The sequence below is a fragment of the Apteryx mantelli genome, chromosome 5, assembly GCF_036417845.1.
Source record: "Apteryx mantelli isolate bAptMan1 chromosome 5, bAptMan1.hap1, whole genome shotgun sequence".
Classification (NCBI taxonomy): domain Eukaryota; kingdom Metazoa; phylum Chordata; class Aves; order Apterygiformes; family Apterygidae; genus Apteryx; species Apteryx mantelli.
In genome coordinates, this window is record NC_089982.1 from 57,418,116 (window position 1) to 57,441,070 (window position 22,955).

The window sequence follows — 22,955 nt, forward strand, 5'->3', positions numbered from 1 at the left end:
ATTTGGTGACCGCAGGGCAAAGCACGGGGTACTGAGGGGCGTGTTGCAGAAGACCTCTTGGGTCGACCTGACAGTTCACGATTGCCAGTGGAGGAAGGTTGTGCTGCTCCTCCAGGTGTCCCTCCTCTGAGCAGTGTGCTCCCGCTGTGCACCTCGCACTGATGCCAGTTCTTGTCCGGGCCCACTGATGAGCTGCAAACTAACTCGCAGCAGAAAACAAGTGTGTCTATAAATTTTATATATAGGGGTGTGTGCGCAGCAAGGATGTCACTTCACTGGCATTATTGGTTATTTCTGGTGGCTTGAGTAGCAGGAATCTGTGTGGTGGATCTAAACCCCTGCTCTGGCGTTGTGTGATGTGGATGTCAGTGTGCCACTTAATGGAATTTCTGTCTTAAGTCTCCTTTTTCCAACCATAGAAAAGCTCCCTCCCCCTCTCACAGACACTGGAAGAAACAATTGCAATTTCAACTGCTCCTAGGGCCTAGGAAATGCCAGCGTACTCAGTTTTCCCCCTTCTCTCCTCCACCAGCCTTCCCCTCCTCGTATATATGTTATGATCATCTTTAGTCATGTGGTCACATACCTCTCCTCCCTCCATGCGACCTTTGCCTTGTTCACCCCACAGCGTGAATGGGCTGTGGGAGTGAATCAGACCTAAGCAGCAAAGGAGGGGTTTGGGGTGTAAAAGCCCCTGCTGCATCTGTTGCAGAAGCTGGAGCACATGCTGCGAAGGAGGCAGGGGCTGCAGAGGGAGGAGAGGGTTGCCATGCGTGCAAGGCAGGTGACTGCTGTCCTGGAGAAATATGCCCTGTCCTCGCTCCTGTCACAGAGGTCCTCTGGGAAACCAAGCCAGTCACTTCAACTTGGTGTTTCACAGGTGGTTCCCTCTGTTTCTAATTTTCTGTGTTTCTGACCTGAAACCACAGGTCAGGTTTGCAGATGTGCTGAGAGCTTGCAATAGCAGCTGAAGCCAGTAGGAGCGGAGCTTTGAAGTTCCTGCTCGAGTACAAAACAAGGCCCAAGGTAAAATCAAAATGGAGGCCCAAAATTTCGAGGAAGCTTTTGACCTTGTGCTTTGTACCATTTTCCCATACAGAAAAGACTGATGCTCCAGTTCTCTCATCTCACTGGTACACGGAGAAGGTCTAATCATTAAAGTTTATCAGGTGCTAACATACTGTTGTTGTGAGTGCTTAGGAAGAAAACTTTAGGAAACTAATGAATTTGTTTTCTGAGCAGCAAATAGTTCAGGGGACTCTGTGCTGACAAATGAGGAAAATGCAAATATTGAATAACTGTTCATTAAATGAACTAGGGATGCTGGGGGACACATCAGTGACTAGACCTTTTAATGTTCATTTATAGACCTGTCAGCCATGAATTTCTCTAATCCCTTTTTGAACCAGTTGATTTGGTCCCGTGTTAGTTTTTGTATTGCAATATTTGGTGAACAGTAGTTCCAGCTTATTCCCCACTTCTGTCATTTTGTAAACTTCAGTCATATCCCCTTTCAGCCTTCACTTCTCCATACTGGAAAGTCCTAGCTGTTCTGGTCTCTTCTTTTACCCAAAAGAGATTATTTGAGATTAAGAGATTATTTCTGTTGCAGAAATAGTAGCCCTTCAGGATACAGGCAGGTGCTGCTAAACACTATGGGTGAATCTGACACACTCTTCCTTCTGTTTTTCAGACTATTGGAGAGTCAGAAATGCCCAGTGTCTTGAAACAGTTATTGCCAATGATCAAATCTTACAGTGAGAGGACACAACATGATTACACCTGTGAGGACTTCCTTGTTTTGCTGGTATACATGTATTCTGTGGTCGGAGAAATGAAAGGTGGAAAAGAGCTGGACGAAGCTGAAGAAGAGGTGAAAAAGGCTCTAGTCAAGGCTATTTGTGATGAGCCAGAACCTTCTTCTTTGTTGCAGAAAATAACAGGTAAGATTCTGTTTCAGTGTGGTGAGAAATTGGGTGGCTTTGAAAGCTAGAACTAGGAGAAGCATATAAAAAAAACCCAAAAAACTGACTTGTCTGTGGTGCTGAGGGTATGTGAGTAAGCCCAAGGATTTCCTGTAGTTTTGTTCCATCTTTGATGCTCATATATGCCAAATGCTGACAGGCTGTACTTGAATAGTGCTGAGTCTGATGAAAGCTCCACAATTTGTTCTTTTTGTTAAAGATTTGCTGAATTTGTGTGTTTTCATAAGGTAATCTTTTCAACGATTTCTTTCATTGATCAGTGCAAGGTTGGCCTTGTGAAGTCAAAATTAATCCTGGAAACATGTTCAGTGAACCACAGTTGTTTTGTGAATACTAGGAGCTGGCCTGTCTGGCATAAAAGAAGAAATGTGTCTAAAACTAACATTGAGCTTTTTGCTGAAACAACATGAACATTAGCTTTTAAAAATAACATGCTAAGCCCTTTTTTAGGTGAGCACTCATGCAACAAGAAAGCCCTAACCTCTTGCTGCCATTGTCACATATTTGAAAATTGTTAAAAATGATTATAAAAATGAATGTGGGTGGCACGTCTGAATGGAGGAAGAGAGCCCACTTCCTAATGTCAGTTATCTTGATATTTACTGATAGAGAGCAGGTCATTGACCAGGTCACCTTTGAGGTAGGGAACATACAAGCATAAATCAAAACGTCTCCAGGAGCTTTCAATTGAAAGCCTTTGCCAAGAATTTGCCTTAGTGGAGAAGCTCGCAAGGAGTGGAATAATATCGCTGGTGCTTATTCTGGTATTATTCACTGTGGACACTTATGCTTCAGAATACAGGTGTGTTCTGGCTGGCCTGCTGTTGCTTTGAATGTAAAATGTTTTAATTGTTACAAGACTCTTACTGTGGAATGGGTAAGTCCAGCCATACCTGCGCTGTGCCTTTATTTTAATACTCCTTGCAACGATGCCTGTAGTGTATAGCTGTATGTGCCTGGTAGCATTCCATGTCTCTTGCAGACTTCTACTCTGCTGTTTCTCGGTGTGCTGCATGCATCTTGTGTGCTGTGTGGGGTTTCCCTCACAACCTCAGTGGTATTCTCTGTTGGATATAGTGCAGTCCAAACCCTCTTTTCTAAAACTCCATTTTCATATTTTGCCTTTTTTCCTTTGTTAATCAATGTCTTGAAATGTGTTAAAGTGTCTGGCTTTAGATCAAACATCATTATTACATTGTGAAGTTAATCGCATAACACAAAACCAGTGTCCTTGCAGCCTTCCATTTCTTTATCTGTGTGGTTAGCACAACTGAATCTGTGCTTTTTACACAAGTGTGTGGTAGTACTCCTCCTTGCTTTTGTGGGCTTAGAAGCATTCTTTGCTTTTACATTTTATTTAGAGGTGGCAGTTCATTTGACCTATCCATAAAGGAAGACAAAAATACTGGATAAAGCTTATTGTAGTGGCCAAAAATAAGAATTGTCTTAGGAGGAAATTGTCAAAGAGAATTTCTAGAAATAACTCTTTGGTAGTTTTCAAGACTTTATTCATTCAACGGTTTGTTTTCTCAGCATTAGTGGAATTTGCTGAATTTGCAATTTGCTGTGTTTACTGAACAGTTGAACTGGGAAAACTGGAAAACACCAGCAGCCTTAGAAAGACTCCTATTTGACCTGTGTTATGTTAGGTCTGTGTGTTAAATCCCATTCCCCTCTGCATCTTAGGTACCTTGCTCACTTGTTGAGAGGCAAAGCAAGTCAAACCTGTATCTGCATGCTGAGCACCTACAAGCTTTCTTTCAAAAGCACTGCAGGAGTACTTTCTTACTTTTTAACATGGCTGAAAGATGGTAAATTGAGTGACAGCACCAGTTTCCCCTTTTGGTACAACAATTCAGTGGCCATAATGCTGAGACATCTTCCTCTTACAGCAGAATGTGGTATTAGCTACAGACTGTTCCTTTTAGCAGATACAAGTTGGCCTATTTCCATGAAGTCAGCCCAACTCTGCTAGTTAACAATAACCATGGATCTGGTTGGTTGTGTTCCAGATACAATGTCCTGTCCTCATTTTACTTTAAATCAGAAACAAAAGCAAACCTGTTTTGATTTTGAATGGCTACAAAAGTTAGTTAGACCAAAATCAATTTCGGTAATTCTTGGAATCTCTCTTTCATGATCAGAACAAAGCCAAATGTTCATGATGTCTTATTTTTGAGGGTTCCACCAAGATAAGTGATAGGAAGAATGTTAAATTGGACTTGTCAGGAAAAAAAAAAAAAAACAACAGTATGCTGTACAAATTCAAAATATTGCTTGCTGGCTCACTCCTTGCCTTCAGGTCCCCATGTGGGCCTGGAGTTCCTGAATATTCAATATCCATTCTGCAGTAAATCTTCTATTACCAAGTAGCTCAAAGGAAAGCAGAGCTGTAGGTTCAAGTTTCAAGCACTACTAATGATTGGACAGTTTTTGTTATAGTGACAGATAGCAAAATTCATTTTTGCCTTTAAAAAGCCATGCAAAAGTAATACTATTTAGACTGCAAAGCCAAGCACTTCAAAATTGAGAAATGACAGTATTTCAGTTTTCCATACAATCATAAGTTGACTCCTGTGTGTGCTATAGTACAGTCTTCAATTCATGATTGCATAGCGTATTTTCTGTAAGCCATTGCTTCATTCTTTGTATGGACTGACCACCACAGAGGACTAGAAAAATATAGCTTCAGTTAATCTTGCACATGATGAATATGTGCTAATGAAGTATGGAAGACTGTCTATATCATGTTGTGCAAGTAACTCTCAGTCTCAACTTGCAGTCCATGAAATGGACTGGCACTCTCAGCCTTTTGTGACGCATTTGGGGACTTGCAGAAGAAAAAGTATTGTATGCATTTTCGGGTATCAGTGATTAGATTTCTGTGAACAGAGAGGGCTTTGTGTTCTGCTTCCCAATACAGCTTGTACCTGATGTTTTGGTTTTAGATTGGACCCAACACCGTACTAAGATTGTTTTTGATTCTAAACTGATTTAAGCTGAAATTAAAAGCCAGATCTCAACTGTGGCTCTCAACTGCTGCCTAAACCTTTGGTCTTCCTCTTCTCTGCAAAGCATATAAGGTGCATAGTCTGACAGATCCATGTTTTTTTCTTTTTTTGTTCCCTTAGAGTCACTGGGGAAATAAGATGCAAAACCCTTGCAAAATCATTTCTGACCTTTCTTAAGGTTGCGAGGTCAAATCGTCAGTCAAAATAATTGTCAGGTTTATATGAAGTATCTCTTATTCCTACATTGTTAAATGTAAACTTACTTATACTTGCCTGAATATAGATTGGCCTGTAGGAAATTTCATGTGATGTGTGACTACCTCACAGAACTAATGCTACCTCCTCGAAAAACTGCAGCTCATCAGTGCTTAGGGGGTGCTTATACTATTGTCTAATTTCGTCTGTTACTTAATTAAATTTGATTAGTATTTGCAATAGTGGAAAAGAAAGTGATTCTCAGAAATGTTAGAGCTTTGACACACTGGATTTTTCTCATGTAGCCTAGATTATTACAGCAGCCTGTGAAATATGTTAAGACACAGCACTTGCCTGAGCTTAAATTGTGAAAGAAGCATAAGCACTTGGAATTTTCTGGCTTTTGAGTGTTAGGCTTTTCAGCCTTATCATTGCTTCAGCATATGTTTTCCAAAAAATATGGTATACAATAGCATTTTGCGTTTAAGTAACACCTGATTTTATTGAAGCACTAAAAACATCCTGTAACTGTTAATTAAAATGAAAACACAACAGGTTAGTCACCCAGTGAGATTAAGAAATATGATATGTTTTTTACATGCGTAATGGTATAAAACTATATTGTGTTGTAGCATTTGATAGAACAGTTAATAATACGTGTTCTGGTAGACTATCTTAATGCCTTGGGTAATAAAACTGAATGTAACAGTTCCAAGATTTCTCATGGGTATAATTTACCACAGACGTGTTCTTCATCACTCTTTCCAGGAGAACGCTAGAAATTGGAGGGGAAACAGAATAGAACAAAACATAATGGAAAATGATGGTTTTCAACAGAATGTTGGGTTTGGGAGTATTTTGGCTTTTTGGATCTTTTAGGCAGCTGTTAAGAAAAAAAAAGCTGTAAAAATACACTATTTACTTTGTCATCTTATCTGGTCAGGTCATTTTGTAAACATCCATGTAGAGCTGTTTACAACTAAAAATGTATGCAAAAGTAATACTAATAGAGCCATAAAACAATTAAAAAATTATTTTCAGCTGTTCCACTCTCCCTCTTTAGTCTACAAACCTCTGTGGGAGCTTTGTAGGACAGATGAGCCTTTCGTGGTGCGCTCTGAAGCCCAACAGGCCAGCCACAGGTACTGTCGGACTAGAGGGTAAGCCGGCTAACATGCACAAGTGCAGTAATTCTAAACTTGTGGGGTGTGAAACATGAATATAATATGAGCAACTTCAGTTGCACCTTCTCAAGCACAGAAGTAGCAGGAACCTTGTTTTTTCAGGAATTTCTATTTATCAGTATCTAAAAACTGAATCTTTTTTAGTCATACATGGATTTCTGGACTTTCTCTCGCCTTTTCTAAATTCTGTGCATTGATGTGTAGACCTTGTCATACTGCGTTAGACACGTGGGGCCTTAGAGGGACTATCTGTTTCTGATTGTTCACAGCACAAGATTCTTTGGAGGAAATGTGCCATGGGCTACCTAAGTATCATTACCTTACTCCTAGCATGGCCTGAATATCATAAAATAACTGTGTATGTATATGGATAATATATTAGCACATGAAATACTATAAAATCACTATAAATTTTGCTGTAAATAGTTGCATTCCTAGGTGGGGACAGACAATTCCCACACTACACAGAAAAGCTCACTTTTGTTTTGCTGTGTTCTTGCCTTCATTGCCGTTTTGAAGCAACAGTTTCCCAAAGCTGGTTATCTTATGGGTAGGTAGGTATGAAAGTATTTCCTTTGATCAGGTTATAATTTAACCCATCTAGATTTGATTGAACATGTCATCCCCCTTGTGTAAAGAAACAAGATGTCTTCCTCTTTTCACAGTGGAGATGTAGCTCAATTATTTGCTAGGGATTTGTTTTTCACTTGCACATGGTTCAGGAAGGTAGCATGAAACTACTATTGTTTGAAACCATAAAATCCAAGAGTAAGTTCTGTGTACTTTCAGACTCAGAGTAATAACCTATATCAAGTATTTTCTGTAACATCAGTAAAGTTACCACTAGCTCAATGAAAGGCTAGTCCTGTCACTCCCTTGTATAATAGTAAATTTCCAATCAATCCATGGATTTCAGCAGAAGTGATCAAAAAGAAATTAACAACTTGAAGAAAACATTTATGTCCTTTTTTTTTATTTTGGTACTTATTGAGAATTTAGTCCTTATTAAAAAGAGACTTTTTTTCACATATTCTTAAAATCTAAAAACTTTATTGATGGCAACATGTAGACAAATGAGGGTGGGATTAATCCAGGATTTCCATGTAGTGCATGTATTTATAATGAGAAATGTCTTCATATAGCTGACTATATTTATCCAAAATAAAATAAAGTTGCACCGAAACTGTTTCTAGTTATAATTTTTAAATACTGTGCCTCCTGAATTTACAAAGAAATATAATTCAAGAAATTCAAAGATTTGTTCTTTATTTTGAAAAATTGGAAAAGTCTTAACAGGCTCTGCCATCTGCCAGGCCTTCTCTGGAGCTTCCATTTTTGCCTGTTTACATCTCAGGAACCCCACACTCATGTGGTCTGCACAGAAAATAAAAGCAACGTGTTAGTAATGCTAGGGCCTTTTAGGGCAATCGTGCATGCCTGGGGTACAGGAGCCTGGTGTGAGGATTGCTTCTTGATTCCAGGCATGTGTGGGAGTGTGGCTGCAAATAGGTTTGGTAGATAGGGATCAGTTTCCACCAGAGCTAAGGTTTATAAACTAAACTGTTTATGCTAAAAGTTCATAGAGTGGGTTACAGAGGGTGGGGGAATACCTCAATGCATCAAACAGCTAAACATTTTGAATGTCCAGACACACTGCTCTTTGACATACTGATTAGTTCTTCTAGTCCCAGACACTAAAGGATCATTTCCCTGCCTAATGTTAGCAAGACAGTTTTGCATTCCAGTTTAAATTGGGAAGAAGACCTCTTCCCACCAGGTTAGGCTGTTGTACATGCATGATTAGAGGCTGTGTTGTTTCATGAACCTACCGTCATGCAGCCTGCAAGTATAATTGCTTCTCTATACTGAAGGCAAATGCCAGAAATGCCACTGAGTATGGTCTATGTAGCTTTAATTCTGCTGTGATTTAAAGAGACGAGCTAGAAATGTTGGTGTGGCATGCCTGTGGAAACTCCAGGGGTGCTAGCATCATAATGGATTCATTAAAAGGAAGAAAAACTTTGTCATATGGTAGCTACAATCAAATGATAAAAAGGAAAGTATTCCCAGATTATGGCAGAGTTTCTTCCTCTCTTTCTCTCACATGCCCTCCATCTTCCCTAGTAGCTGAGATGGTCTTTGCCCAGCAGAGCCCTCCCAGGGTAGCGTGGAGATAAGGCACTGCTGGAATGAGTTCTCCTTTTCACATTAGATGCCAGAATGTAGTCTCTGTTGATACAGCTAAATAGTTTCATTCTGCCACAGTGCAGAGATTATTACTGCAGCCAAATGAAACCCAGACCATCTTGTCCTTAAGTCTGAAATCTGAGATTGTTGCTCAGGATGCTGGTTTTCTCCGGTTGTCCCAGCTGATTTTATAGATGCCTAAAACACTTCTCTCTCTGCCTTGTGGTGGGTGTTTGTAAAACTAGACATAAAGATGACTTCCTGGTATCTGTGTGAGTTTCTTGATGCATTTTGGACATGATTCAGTGGAAATTATTTGTGATCCAAAAGTCCCAGAAGATGGTGAATCTCTCTTTGTGGCATGCTGACTAACGTTTACCCAGCCAGGAGCACCAGAAAAAACCCAAAAAGCTGTTGCATGGCTGTATTAGAAAAAGTACATGAGAGCTCACACAGCTTAAACCTGTGATACTTTCACTGCTTGAGTGTTTCAATGCTTCATGGTAACATAGATATTGGAAAAAAATATCACATAAGCCAAGACTATTCATCTGATTTATACAAGAGTCTAAAGGATTCGTGGGGATTGTCATGACCCCTCTGTAAAGATGGGGAGAAATGGAGTATGAAGCAAAGAAATGACATGCTCTGCTTTAGCAACTGAATCTGTACGAGCAGAGTACGTGTGTCCTAATTTACATCAACTCTATGAGGACTCTTATGCTAAAATCTCAGTAACTTTCTGCTGTAACCTTTCTAAAGGCTTCTTCCCATTTCCATTCAAAATCCATGGACCTCGAATGGTAGACACTCAAGCTGTATCAGGCGTTGCTGACTCCAAGTTTTGTAGTGCTGCCTGGGTGGATTCCTGAGTTGTTTCTCAGTAGGGAGCTCACCCTACCCCATGTGATACAGTACTCAGGAGCCAATACTGCCCTTAAAAATGAGCAAGAAAATCCCACAGTTTCAATGCTAGAGCATTTCCCACTGGATTCATGTTACTTACTGTATAGGCAAGAGACACAAGATTTTCTGATGAACGGTTGGGGAGGCAAATTATGTTTGCAACAGTGTTCTGGATTAATTTATATCTAAATTTATATATGTATTTTTTTCACATGTCTTAAAAAGTCAGGCATATCTTAAAATCAGTGTTAAAAACCTATGAGTAACAAAGGTGAGAAAATCAGGCTGCTTTTTACACATGCAGGGATATTTTGTTTGGATTTCATGATGTACATTAAAATGTGTGGTAGAAGAAAATCCCAGTGGAAGCCCAGTGTTGGGTTTTTTTTTAACCTTCATATGTTGCCTATTTATTTTGTCTTCAGCACCTGGTCTCTGTTGGCTCCAAACTGGATAGTAATTTTCATTGAAGTGTTTATAATATGAAGTCTTTTTTTTTCTTCTTCTTTTTTAACAGGAGACATATGCCTGCAGCTCTGCAGGCCCCTGAATTGTTGCCAACATAGCAAGACAGCCAACTGAAACAGGAAACTGATATGGTGCAATATTCACTAATGATTTATATTATTTTTCAGCATGCAAATTCAATAGCATTTAGAAGATGCTCCTGGCAACAAATATGTCTGTTTACTTTAAGTGTAAAATGAAAAGAGAAGCCACTTTAAAATTAGAAAACTTTTTAAAAGGTGCTTGTACAAGTATGTGGCAAAGTTAAATCCTCTTTTCTTTTTTCCAAACAAGTCACTTCCTTGCAAAAACTTCAAGTTTTGGCATATTTTAAAATTATGAGTAAATTCTTGCTGTTTTGCAGAGCACACCCAGCCTGGCAAACCAAAAATGGTGAGGTATTAGATAGTTGTCAAATTTAAAAATAAGAAAAAGGCTTCTTCATGGTCACCACCCATATAACAGAAAAATTATGAGGTTTTCTGGTTTTGTTTTCCTTTTGCATGCAGACACAAATGTTAAGGTTTTCTGTAGATTGTAAAGTTTTACTCTCTGTTTCATTTTGGTGCCTTCTTGTAAGAATTTCTAAGTAGTCTCCTATTATAATTCTTTTCAGTTTCATTTATAACTTAAATACCTTGCAGAGTGCTGAATCTGACATGTGGCCATTCTGAATAATTGCATCCTATTCTCCAGATTCCTTAAAGTTGCTTCTACTGGAAGCACACAGGGACAGACAGCATTGCCTCAGCTGAAACCAGTAGGAAAAATTTTTGGTTCTAGATATTTACAGTTGTTTTCTTAAGCTCACTGGTAGTGGTGATTCTCTCATGCTTTCAATGACATTTTATCAGGGATGAATTCCATCCTTTGAATTATGGGCAGTCAACCTATTTCAAGGTAGCAATTTGTACATATTTTTAATGAAGATGCAGTATGTTGAAATACAGTATTTCAGGAAGCAGCTAAGCCCAAACTTAAAATGGAGTCATAAGGTTGTACTTTATCACAGTGTTTTTAACCAAAGAAATGTCTTGAAAGGTGGATCTTAACCTATTTTTTGAGAAACCACTACTGTCTTGTTTTTCTTAACCTCTCAACAGCAGAACCAAGAGCATAAAAATTATGTTGATATGAATTTTTAGAAGCTAACAAATAGCTCAGCAGTTTATGGCTTAAATGTTCATTGTTTGCCCATGTAGCTCACTAGTCAGCATGTCCTAGTTTCCCTTCTTTATCTTGAGCTGTGAAGACTCATGGATCTTGGCTCTGGAGGTCTTCTGTTCAGTCTTTCATTATAGTCAAAATCATTTGCTTCATATATATTGTAATTAAGGGTCAAGTCCTGCTTCTGTATAAATCACTATGAGAACACACAGTGCTTCTCTTGCTTATAGCAGTCCTGTGATCAGGCTTAAGAGACAGAGCAAACTGTTGTGATGTGGTCCAAAAATCCATTCAGACCTAAGAGGATATTCAGAATTAAGTATATTTATTGATCTGTCAACTTTGATGATATAACTTTGTAATTTATATACATTCCTTAGAACTGTTTTTAATGCTATTACTGTTTTGTTTTCAGTAACATCTAAATACTGTCAAATGCTACAGAAGTTCAAAAGTGCTACCATATTTAAATGAGTACTTTCTCACAAATCTCTTCGTATATAGTCAAACCCTTATTATAAACCTAAGAGGTAGTTCTCTTGTTGTTTTTGTATTTTAAATCAGCACGCAAGGTACTCATATTGCCTTTCTCCCTATTTGTTCTTGTTTAGTTTTAACTTTTATAGTTGAATAAATGTCACCTCTGGTGGTTAAAGTTCAGGTCAGGTTACATTTTGCTGTGACCCTTGCTCTGTTTTGTAGACAGTGGGACTGTGATCTGTCAAGATGGGAAAGTTCACAGATCGTAGCCTAAGGATTTTTTTCTCCTTTCTTGGATAGCCTTTCGTCAGGCAAGGAAAGCAGTAAGTTTGCAAAATTGGATTGAGGCAGTGCTGTTAGTTCTGTGTAAATAACAGGGTGGTGTTTGTGCCCTACATGCTTCTAGAAAGCATTATGCGTTACTTAGGCTAGTTTAGAGCCAGATGTCTGATTCTCTTTTAATTTCCCACTTTATTCATTAAAATAAATGTTATTGTGGAAATACTTGTTTGATGAGAGGCGGCAACAGCCAGTCATACCCAATTAGACACATTTATTTAATGAAAAATAGTACAATGATGTGTTTGACTTGCATGGACTTCTGTTAATGTAAGGAATGCATCAGCACAGGTCCTGGACTTCCTGCTTTTTCAGGTCTTCCTCTTCAGGCTTTTGTTTGTGGTGCTGTGTTTGTGTTCGTGTGTGTGTGTGTGTGTGTGTGTGTATATATGTGTATATATATATATATATAGCCTTTGGGGAATGGTTATAGGCCCAGATAACTGCTGCCATCTGTTCACCAAACAGAACTACCCAGAAGATAACTTCTTTCCCAGGTTATTATCAAATATCAGCACGTCTGCGCCCAGAGGGCTCCCCTGGGATGTGCCACAATTCCACGGGGATGTTTGTCTTCCTTCCTTGTGCTGTCTTAAGATGTTGAGCAACTGGAGAATACACAGACGTGGTAGAGGCACCCTTGTGTTTGCTCAAAGTCAGTTCCTCAGAATGGAGGCTGTAAATGAGAAAAAATAAATAAATAAAAATTTGAAAAGAGCCTTTGCCTAATAGAAGGTAAGAATTCAGAGTCAGAGAAAGCAAATCTAATTCTCAAGTTTCTGCATCATCTTTTCTCTTCTGCCCTTTTTGCCTTGTTCACTTGCCTTGTACACTGCTCCTATTCCTGAGAATCCTGTACCATAAGTGAGGCAAGAATCCTCTGGCAGGAGAAATATCGTGGACTAATTGCTTACATCCAAATCTTAATGTTCATGCTGGGGAACTGCAGTTCTGGCATTCATTAACTTTTGAGTGCTTGACTTCACTAACCAGTATTGTTCCTTTAATGCTTTTAACATTTCCGAAGTAAACAAACAAAAGCTGAAACAGCTGAAAATACTGTTTTATTGTTTTGACCATAGAGAATGGTACTTTATTGACAAATTCAAATGATTTGGCTCCACATCATGGCTGTCTGCTGCTTGCACTAGTGAAGTACTCAGTTGCAATAGCAGGTTGTCTTTCAAATGGACCTGCCTCTTGAGTAAGTAAGCATACCATGTAGGGTTTTGCAGATATTTGACAGCAAGCAAATACTGAGATTTTGGAATAAATTCAATTTGAGATTTTCTGCCCATATTCCTTCAGCTTCTTTTGTCCCTTCGTGCTATAGCTCTTTTTCCTACCATCTCTCTTAGTCCTCTCTGTCCAGCTGTTTTTTCTCCTACCCTGTTTCCGGCCCGCTGCCCCAGTTCATCCCTCTGCCTCTCCACCGTCCACACGGATCCAATTTACCCTTGGCTCCTTGCTACACTTCCTTTTTTTGTCTGCCTCCTCCTAAACTCTGCTTTTGGCTCTCCTTAGGCTCCCACCTGTAGGTTCTGTTTTGCATCTCTTCTGTGCTCATGTATGTGAAGTTTGATGTATCTGCCTACCCTTCATTATCCCCATTTTAAGTCAAGTGTTTATGCTGGGGAGACCTCAGTAGTCAGTTGCATTCATAGATGCAAATGACTTTTTTGTATTCTCCCATTCATAGAATATCATCTCTTCCCAAGAGCAAGCTGTTGTAGGCCAGTTCCAGCAACACTTGGTTAATTAATTTGTTATTTTAAAAGGAAAGGACAAAAATAAAATTAAACAAAGATTTTACTCTTATTTTTTAATAGCTCCATAAAACCTCCATTTGCGCATTACTCCACAAAAATGTTTACTTGTACAGATCAGGGGTGAAAGTGGAGTACACTGGCTTATTCCCACCACCCTACTTTAATCACCCAGGTTTAAAACAGGAATCTTGTCTGCCTATCTTTTTGTAGCCGACAGAAAGAGGCTCTTTCAAGGGTGTGATTCAGCTCATTTAGGTTAGCGCCTTGAATCAGACTCACAAAATATATGTTCCTTTCCCTTCCCAAAGGGGCGATGAGGGAACGAGCCTTTGCCAAGTCAGCTGTGTACCTAAAGAGTGGGAATACCTCGCGGGGTTTGTGCAGTGGCTGGAAGGTGCCCCAATAGGATGGCAATGGTCATGGCTCAAGACTTGGGGTGCTGAAGAAGGGAGAGGCTGCTCTGGGGGTCTTCATCGGTAAAGGTCAGGAAAATTCAAGTTGCAAAGGTTGGATGTTGTATTATTTCTGTTCATGATTATTTATTTGTGCCTCTCTCTTTGCTTCACATTCTGCAAGCGCTCTCTCTCTCTTCAGAAATAGGCTTATACTAGAAGTTCATCTTCTTTCATCAGTGCTTTCTTCATTTAAAGATTTAGATGTTTTACTTCTAGTTAGTGGCACCTGAGTTACGTTCATGGTAGTTTCTTTACAGTTAGAAAGCATTTCTCCACACCGAAAATACACGTTTATCTGGCAAATATCTTGAGAAATAAGAATATGTGAAAGTGATAATACATACTCATTTACAGCTGGTTTTATTAGATGAGAAATGAAAATCTTCCATGTTATTTTTGCTTCCAATTTCCATATCCATTTTCCATCTGCTTCTCTAGCAGTGCAGTATTTCTGGCAGATGGATATGACCTGAGAGCCTATCATGCTTTTTATTTTGCAGTTGGGGGGGGGTCTGCATGTTACAATGCACACATCCCTTCCTTAACTGCCTCAGTCACCCTGGGTTTGAGGTGCCCTCTTGTATGTTGCCTGTGCAAATAACTTCTTTCAGTCTCTTACTTGTAACGGTAGAAAGGACACTTTTGTTTTCCTTGGTAGCAGTTGGATTTAATGTCTGTTTGCTTTCAGAATATTAGGTAGTATCTTTTCCCAGTTTCGAGCAGATAAACTGGAATGAGTCATAGGGTGCTTATTCCCAGAGATAGCTTGAGCAATGGAGAAGGGACCATGAATACTTCAGGCAAAAGTACTTGATATTAGGCTTAGATGGCGTGAAGGTCACTGTTTTTTGTTATTTTTCCCCCTCCCTAAGTAGATGAAGCTCTCTTCAAACAGACTGCAGAAATACCAATTAGTGTCCTTCATTCTGCAATGTAATCAGATTTAAAATGTAAAAAATCCCTTTTGGCTACAGTATAATCAGGGCCCCTAATTATGAAAGGCATATGTTCCCCTCCATCTTTCTTCCCCTCCACCCATGTAGATAATTGTCCTTCTAGAATGATTTCTTCTTTGTAAAAATCTTTGTGACATCTTCCTCCTGATTTGCTCAAAGCAACGCTGTTATCTGGTGCATTAGTTTTATGTTGTTGGATTCTTGCAGGATAATATACAATGCAGTTACACTCATTACTTGCTATTCTGTGTGTCATCTGTGTTTTGGAATATTTCAAAGCTTGTCAGTCTTCCATTGGGGATTACATCATTTGGGGGGGTCTCAACAGTTCTGAAACAAAAGCATACTTCAGAAGTAAAATATGTATGCCCGGACAGTTGGCAGCCTTTCAACACTCCAAGCTTGACACAGAGTTAATTGGAAAGAAATGTATTTTTTTTGCTATTCATAGTAACTAAACAATTATTTCCATGTACGTTTTTTGGGTTATGTGGGTTTTTTGCTTAATGTAGGGATTTCTTTACAGATGGTAATTACTGACATAAAATACATTTCCTTGTTTCCAGCTGCTGCAGAATGTATTCTCAGGTGGTGATTTTGGTTTCTGCTTAGCTTTTGAGTGTTTTGCCAATTGTGGATTCAAATTAGTAGTTGTTTCTACAGTGGTAGATTTGGTAGATCTGATGGTGTTTGAAATATGAAGGTTTCAGTGTTATAGCCTGCCTCACTTTCTGGGGCAGACCTCTGGAAAGAAAGGTACCTGTACCTGCTAAGCTACCTTGTCCCATATCAAATTATAACCACACAATCTATTGCACTATTTCACCCTAATATCCAAAATATACAGGAACAAGAAAACAATGAGAGCTTTTACAAGAAGAATGCTAGGAAAAACAGCAATGCAAAATTGCATCAAGAATTTGCTATTTGCCTACTTAATCCAGGTTCTGATGCTATTCCTAATGTTTTGTTAGGTTTTAACAATATACTGCATTTTACCTTGTTCTAAGGAAAACCTGCCTACCAGACTAGCAACCTCCACCTTTTGCTTGGGCAACCCACTTCCAGGCTCCTGGTACCTGGTGGGTTCTGGCTTCAGAACTTCTGCAATTGCGTTTCTTTCAGACTCCACCGTAAGACAAGCAAACCCTCCTTTGGGAACTGCCGCATTACAATAAAGTGTATGAATCTCTCTCACAGACCCTGTGGGTAAGGATGTAGGTGAACTTTAAACATCTGCAGAATATTCTCAGCTTCAACAAAGTATCTACCTTATTTTCCCAAAATATCATTTCATCGAATGTTTTTATCTGCTCTGCCTAATGTCAGAAATTTGCCTTTCATTCTGAAAGAGTATTTAGGCATAGAGTGTGAATAACTAGTATAAACTATTAATAACCAATATAGACTATAAATAAACTAATAATATTTGTTTATTTGAATTTGTCATATAATGGGGAAGTACCAATAGTAAATTAATGTTGGTGGGAGTATATGTGTGGATCTATTTTTAACAGATACATACTTTTTGTATTTAAGAAAACATTTAAATAAGTGGAAAGTGAATATGAAAAAGTTTTGCTTTTTTTTTTTTTAAGACTGAAGCTTTCCAAAAACATTCCTAAAAAAGATTTCTATCTTTTAATTTATCACAGATCAATGAAATCTATGTCCCTCTTAATTTTAGTGAGTTACTTCTTTTTTTCTTATGTGTGTTTTCATAAAAATGTTCAAACATACAGAGATTAAACTGGTTTAATTTATTCTTTCCAGGGCATACCACAACCAGAGGACCACTCTGTAATTGTTTCAGCAGAATTGTACAAACTGTTATTGATGTTGTTTAAAGACTATGGTAAATCTAATTTCCCATTGGCCTGTACGCAAGTCATGCAGTCAAATATCTAAGTATGCAGGTCATGCAAATTATCAAGCTTATTGAAGGGTCAGTATAGTTATCAGTGGCAGCTGTCCGTAGGATCCTTAACAATGAGCTGAAAATTTATCTTTTGATTTGAATGGTTCTCATCCCTAGAAACATTATAAGGCCTCAAGAGCATTACTATTTTTAACTAAATAGTGGTTATGTTTTTCAGTTTACTTAGGCATCAGACCAAAGTTCATTGAAGTCCATATGAATTCCTCCACTTGCATCAGTATGCTTTGAGTCATGCCCTTAACAGTTTATTAAGTTTGCTGTTCAGACTAGAAGAGATTACAGAATAAAAACTGGTGCTGTACAAGCCAAAATGGACTTAACAAGTCCATTAACAAGTCCAGCCTAAGGTCCAAATTCTAACTCCAGTCAAGTCAATGGAAGATACAAATACATCCCACAAGAAAAGTTTGACTTTTTCTTGCATAGGAATAAATATCCTCTAAAGTTACCTTTCAACATATGGAAGGGAACCTAACTGTGGTAAAAGCCTTTGGGCAAAACAGACTTCCCCATGCAACAATGTTAATGATGAGAGATGGGGTGGGGAAGTGCGCTGTTAAGCAGTAAAACACCATTTAAGATTTTGGAGTGTTTGTGTTTATCATTAGGCAAACACTGGCTCATCTTTGAAGTACAAAAATGTTTTTGATCTTTGCTTTGAAGGTCATTTATTCATCATGCTAGAACAATGACATTAATACTACAGAAATTTTGAAAGACGTTTGTTAGTACAAAGGAAAGTTGATGATGATGATAGTAACAATTAAAAAACCCTAAATGAAGAACTTTGAAAATGTACTTGGAATAGAAAGTCAAGTAGTCTAAAAATTAGTAAATCAAGTGTATGGAAATTTTTTAACAAGAGAAAGGAGGAAATGTATGCTTGCTAAAAGGTAATCCTATGCAGTATTGCTTCATTAATGTTGAGAGGAAAAAAAATGAAACATAAAAAATAAATTAAAAGACTATATTTAAATCATTTACATCATTACATAATAACTCAATAATCCAGTAGAATTTTAAAAATATTTTCATAAAAAGAAAGGTAAGGGAAATTCCCTAATACTAAAAATATTCAAGATGACCAATACATTCAGGATAAACAGTGTGCAATGCAAAAGAATGAGTACCTGATTCTGAGGATAGATTTTAAGGCAAGCATCTTCAGGCTTTTTTCTGGAAAAAGCTTAGACAAGCAGAATTTTCTGCATTAAATGAGACCAAATTTGATGGGTCTGTTCAGGCCCTTACTGAACATCACAAGAGGAGTATTCTTAGAGAGTAAAAAACGTTGTTAGATAGAAAATTTCAGAGAGTCTGAATTCAGGGATGATACAAAGAGTAAAATGGAAAGATCTTTACTGGAGAGTCTGAAAGTGCAAAACCACTTAATTTTGTTTGGCCAAAGTATGAGACTTGTGGGGAAACCTTAATATCTTTTTGTTTGTGTAACGCTGAATTTTATCTTTGTGACAGGAAAAAGCATACACTTCTCAAATGTGACTATAGTGCTAATTTTTAAATTTAATTTTAATATTTTTAATTTTTGTATTTTTAATTCAATTTTTAAAGTAAAAGCTTTTTGAATTAGCAAAAGGGAACTGGGAGAAAAAACTAGAAACTGTTATACTAAATTGCTGCCTGCTTTCCAGTTTTGTTCTATGTTAAATTATTCCCTTGACAAACAGGATATTGAGTATATGTACTTTAGATATTTTATGATTAATCGACCTTTGTTTGTGTTTTAGTTAATAAAAACAGAACTACTATTGAAGGGTAGAAATAGTTGTGCTGGTTTATGATTGCAGTCAATACTCCTACCTGTGTTGTGTACATTTTTTCCAATGTGCATCAAATGTGATAACATATAGGAGGCATAACAGAATGAAATCTTGACTGTGATTAATGAATCTGTTTGCTGAGGTATTATTTAGACAAACCCTTTTATTTACATTTTATACGATTCGGTAGCAGAGGTGCCTTTATATTAAGTCATGGTTAGTTATGTCATGTGTCTGAGATTAGCTTTTTGTGGTGGGAAATTCTCAAAAGCTCTCAGCTTTTAGTGCTTGCCCAGAGATGGAGAAGAGTTAGGTTGGTGCTCCTCACTCATGAGAATCTCATCTGCATGATTTTTTAGTTGGCTTTATGGTCTAGATGATTGAGCTGCTTCTCTGAAGAGCTTTCAAACATGATTCACCAGTTATTTTGAAGATTACTGCTGAAAGCTCTTCAGTGTAATTTTCAGTCACTGCAAGGAAAGTGCCCCCTTGCAGGCACAGGTTCGGTGGAAATTGCTGCTATGATGCTTTGCAGATGCATCCAGACAGAATTTCAGCGCAAGTTTCTGACGGCTTATTGTAAAGCAGCAAGACCCTAAAGGGTGGCCAGTACATCATCAAGGATATTTGAAGTTCAGTCTTATCAAAGGGAAAAGTTAAGCTGTGGGGACTGCTCTTTCCCCTGGGTGTCTGCGTTGTGTGGAATGCAGAGCCAGAGATGGTGATCAAAGTGAAGATGTGTAAACCATGAATGCAAGCTTTGCTTTTCAACCCAATTTATCAAAGAGGAAGGTACTTATTAGCACAGAAGTGAGAAGGGAGTGTTGTTGGCCTGCAAGTCATTATTATCTTAATTTTTACATGGGAATAGATGGAGAGAACTGTAGGAAATGTTACTCCAAACACAGTCTTATCCAGTAGTCATTTCATAATTTCCTTCACACAATCCATTTGCATTCTTTACAAGTAGTGTTTTCTATTTTTTTTCTCTGCCAGTGGAAAACAGAAGTAAATGGTTTGTTTTCTTGTATGACTTGGGTGTCTTCCACACTTCATAAGAAGCATAAGATTTTCTTTTCAAAAAAGTGTTGAATACTAGCTTTCACGTGGTTTAGAACAGGAGAGGCAAATTTTTCCACTGATACCTAAAATTTTATATGCAGCTTTATATAGCGCATGATGTCATTTGTGTGTACGGATGGTGATTAACTCAGAGTTGCTCAGTTTACCCAGAAAGTGCATACACCATTGACAAGTCCCGTTGTATTTAAAGGTTAGCATAGAAAAACAAAGCAAAAGGTCACCATGAAATAATTGTGATGATTTTTTCATTGTTATAAATATTATTTTAATAACTGAATGTAAAATGCTAGCCTAATTTCTTGAATAGTTACAAAAGAAATCTTTCCACATTTAGGATAATTAGCAAAAAATGCAGCTCTTTCTGTCCATTAGCCATGAAAAACGTGCTGTTTTTTTGTACCAGTTTCCCAGCTGCTATGGATGAGCAGAGCTGTGGACTCGTAGTGATTTACAGCATTATTTTCATGACAATTTTTAGCAGGGTGGTGGTGGTGGGGGGGGTGTTTTAGCTTGGATTAACTCCCTGATCTGGTTCACAAGCAGAAATGCTTATATAATGCTTGTGTTAGCATACCCGAGGGAGGCACTCTGCAGCAAAGCAGGGTGAGAGGAAAGGCTGGCATGGAAGGAGAGGTGAGAACTCTTGAAGTCGTCGTGGCTGCTGGATAGTCTGCATATTGGCTTCATAAACTTTAATGCCAAATGATTAGCACTTTATCAGCCAAGTTGACAGATTCCACAGCTTTCACCAAGGTATTTTGCTGCTTTTGCTGTTCAGTCTTTCTGCTGGTTGTTGAACTGTTGGTGAAATAAAATAGCAGGCAACTCTCCTTGAGATAGGAGAAATCTTGTCAGTCCTCCTCCAGTGCCCTTCATCACACAGCTCGTGGCCTTCATTGTCCTGCACCTTTTGTCTCCATAATAGTAGAAATGCACGTTAATGAGTGATCAGCTGCATTGTCCGATTGGTGCCAAATCCTGCTTCCCTCTTCCCCCCCCATCTCCACATAGTCCCCTTTAACTCTCACTGGAAGTTGTCTGCAGGAGCACTGGTTGTATCATTTCACTCTCTACTTTATTCATTTTATTCATTCATAATCTACCTACCTTACGTCACTCTCTCCTCTTCCTGCCTGAAAGTCGCCCAGTGGAGCTCCCCAGATCCCTGCGGGCTGTCTCAGAGATAACGCTGCCTGTAGCATGCTCTGCTTTGCTTTTGGTGGAATTCGCATTGTCCAGAAGCAAATTCCTTTTTTCTGTTTTTTACACATAAAGCACTACATTTTTAACACATACCTTTAATAAATACAGCAGTAAGCAAACTAGTTAGCAATGCTACTTTAAAGCAGGTATTCCAGTTGTCTTGTATTTATACAGTGCATCAGTACGACATGATTGCGTATGTTTTATATTCCCACCTCAGGAACTTAGCTTCCAGGATATGGTGTTGCAATATAGCCATGCCATAGTACTGTTGATGTGCTTGTCTAAGTCCTTGCTATATTTTTTCATACTTTATTCCTTTTGATTAGTAGCCATGAGGTTACATTGCTTCACAAACAAATATTGCCTGTACACAGTATTTACAGTTACTGGGTTATTCAGAAAGCTATATAATATCTAGCCATGTCTGTTTAAGCAACTACATAGCTTAGCTTCCCTTTGTTATTTTTTGATAGATTTTTTTGGCCACAGATTATACCAATCTCTTGGTGGATGGAATGTGAAATTCAATTTAAAAAATTTCAAAGAGTATTTATTTTTAATCAATTAAACAAAGCTTCCTTAAATGTGCTGAAGGCTTTTTAAAAAAAAAATTCAGACAATTTGATAAATTTAAGTGTTTTTCCAGTTAATAATAGAACTGACAGATCATAATGTACTAAAAGCTTAGCTTGAGTAGACCTCATCCATTACTATCTAGTTTTTATCTGTAAATTGGAAAATGGTTCTCTGTATTTAACAACCAGAAGATTTTCTCAGCTTTGAGTGAACTAGCCTTTGAATTGAGCTAGATGAATAAACTGACTTAAGAAATGTTCTGTCTGTACCTGCAGAAGAAGCTGTAGCTGCCAAAAGATGATTGAATACTTCAAAAAAACATGGATTCCTAAGACTTAGCCAGTGATTTCGGCCAGTTCAGTACTTTGATGTTCTTGAAAAGTTCAGCAACAAATGCATAGTAATGCAAATTATAGTGAAGTATAGGCCTTTAAAAAATGATTATAATCTCAATATGAAATTTTAATAAGCAAAAAATCCAACTTCAGTAAAACTGCTTGTTGATGGAGCTAGTTTTTAATACCTGGTTTTCATTCATGTTCTTGTCTCTGAAATCAGCCCAGGCTTTCCATATGATTTCCTCTGTGCAGGTAATGAAGGGCAGATGCCAACGGAGAGAGTTACTCATTTAAAAGAAAAAAAAAGATAAACCAGGAAGGGAAGCATACTTTCAGTAAGGGTTGGAGGGTGTCCATCCAAGGTTTCTGAAAGAATTTCAGAAGGAAGCAGTTGAGTTACAAGATGTAACTTATTAAAAGCGGTTACTTCAGCAAAGAAATGGGCAGGGTATAAGTAGCTTGAAAAAATGTGTTTCATTATGAATCTTACTCTTCTAGTGTTGAAGACAGAAATATAAGGCACTAAATATTATCTGAAAGATAACCACCACCAGGGGGTTGTAGATGTTTCTTATCTTGCCACATGTTCTTAGAGGTCTTTGGAAGGTATGGTAGGGTGGAGAAAACTGCTGGACATAGCAACCTCTTTTGTGGCGTAAGCCTGGTGAGGGGTGCAGAGTGAAACTGTGTGACTGCTGAAAGCTCCCGGAAGCTCTGTTGCAGCGGTTGTACCTCACTGCCTCACGGGCTGGCCCTTCTCCCTGCCCGGTTGGCCCTTCCTCTCTGCCACTCTGGGGATGGCAAGTCCCACTAATGTCTTGCCAAACTGAAACCATGTGATTTGGGGGTTTGGGCATTGAGTCAAAACCCACCTGGAGGGAACCTGCAGGG

At 38.3% G+C, this 22,955-nt stretch overlaps 1 protein-coding gene across 1 annotated transcript in view; it reads left to right on the forward strand.

The window, feature by feature from the left end:
* Positions 1–22,955, forward strand: part of SCFD2 (sec1 family domain containing 2) — a 221,082-nt gene that overhangs the window by 91,738 nt on the left and 106,389 nt on the right. The window contains exon 5 of the mRNA XM_067298058.1: positions 1,694–1,943. Within this exon, the coding sequence (XP_067154159.1) occupies positions 1,694–1,943 (250 nt within the window). The remainder of the gene's footprint in view (positions 1–1,693; positions 1,944–22,955) is intronic.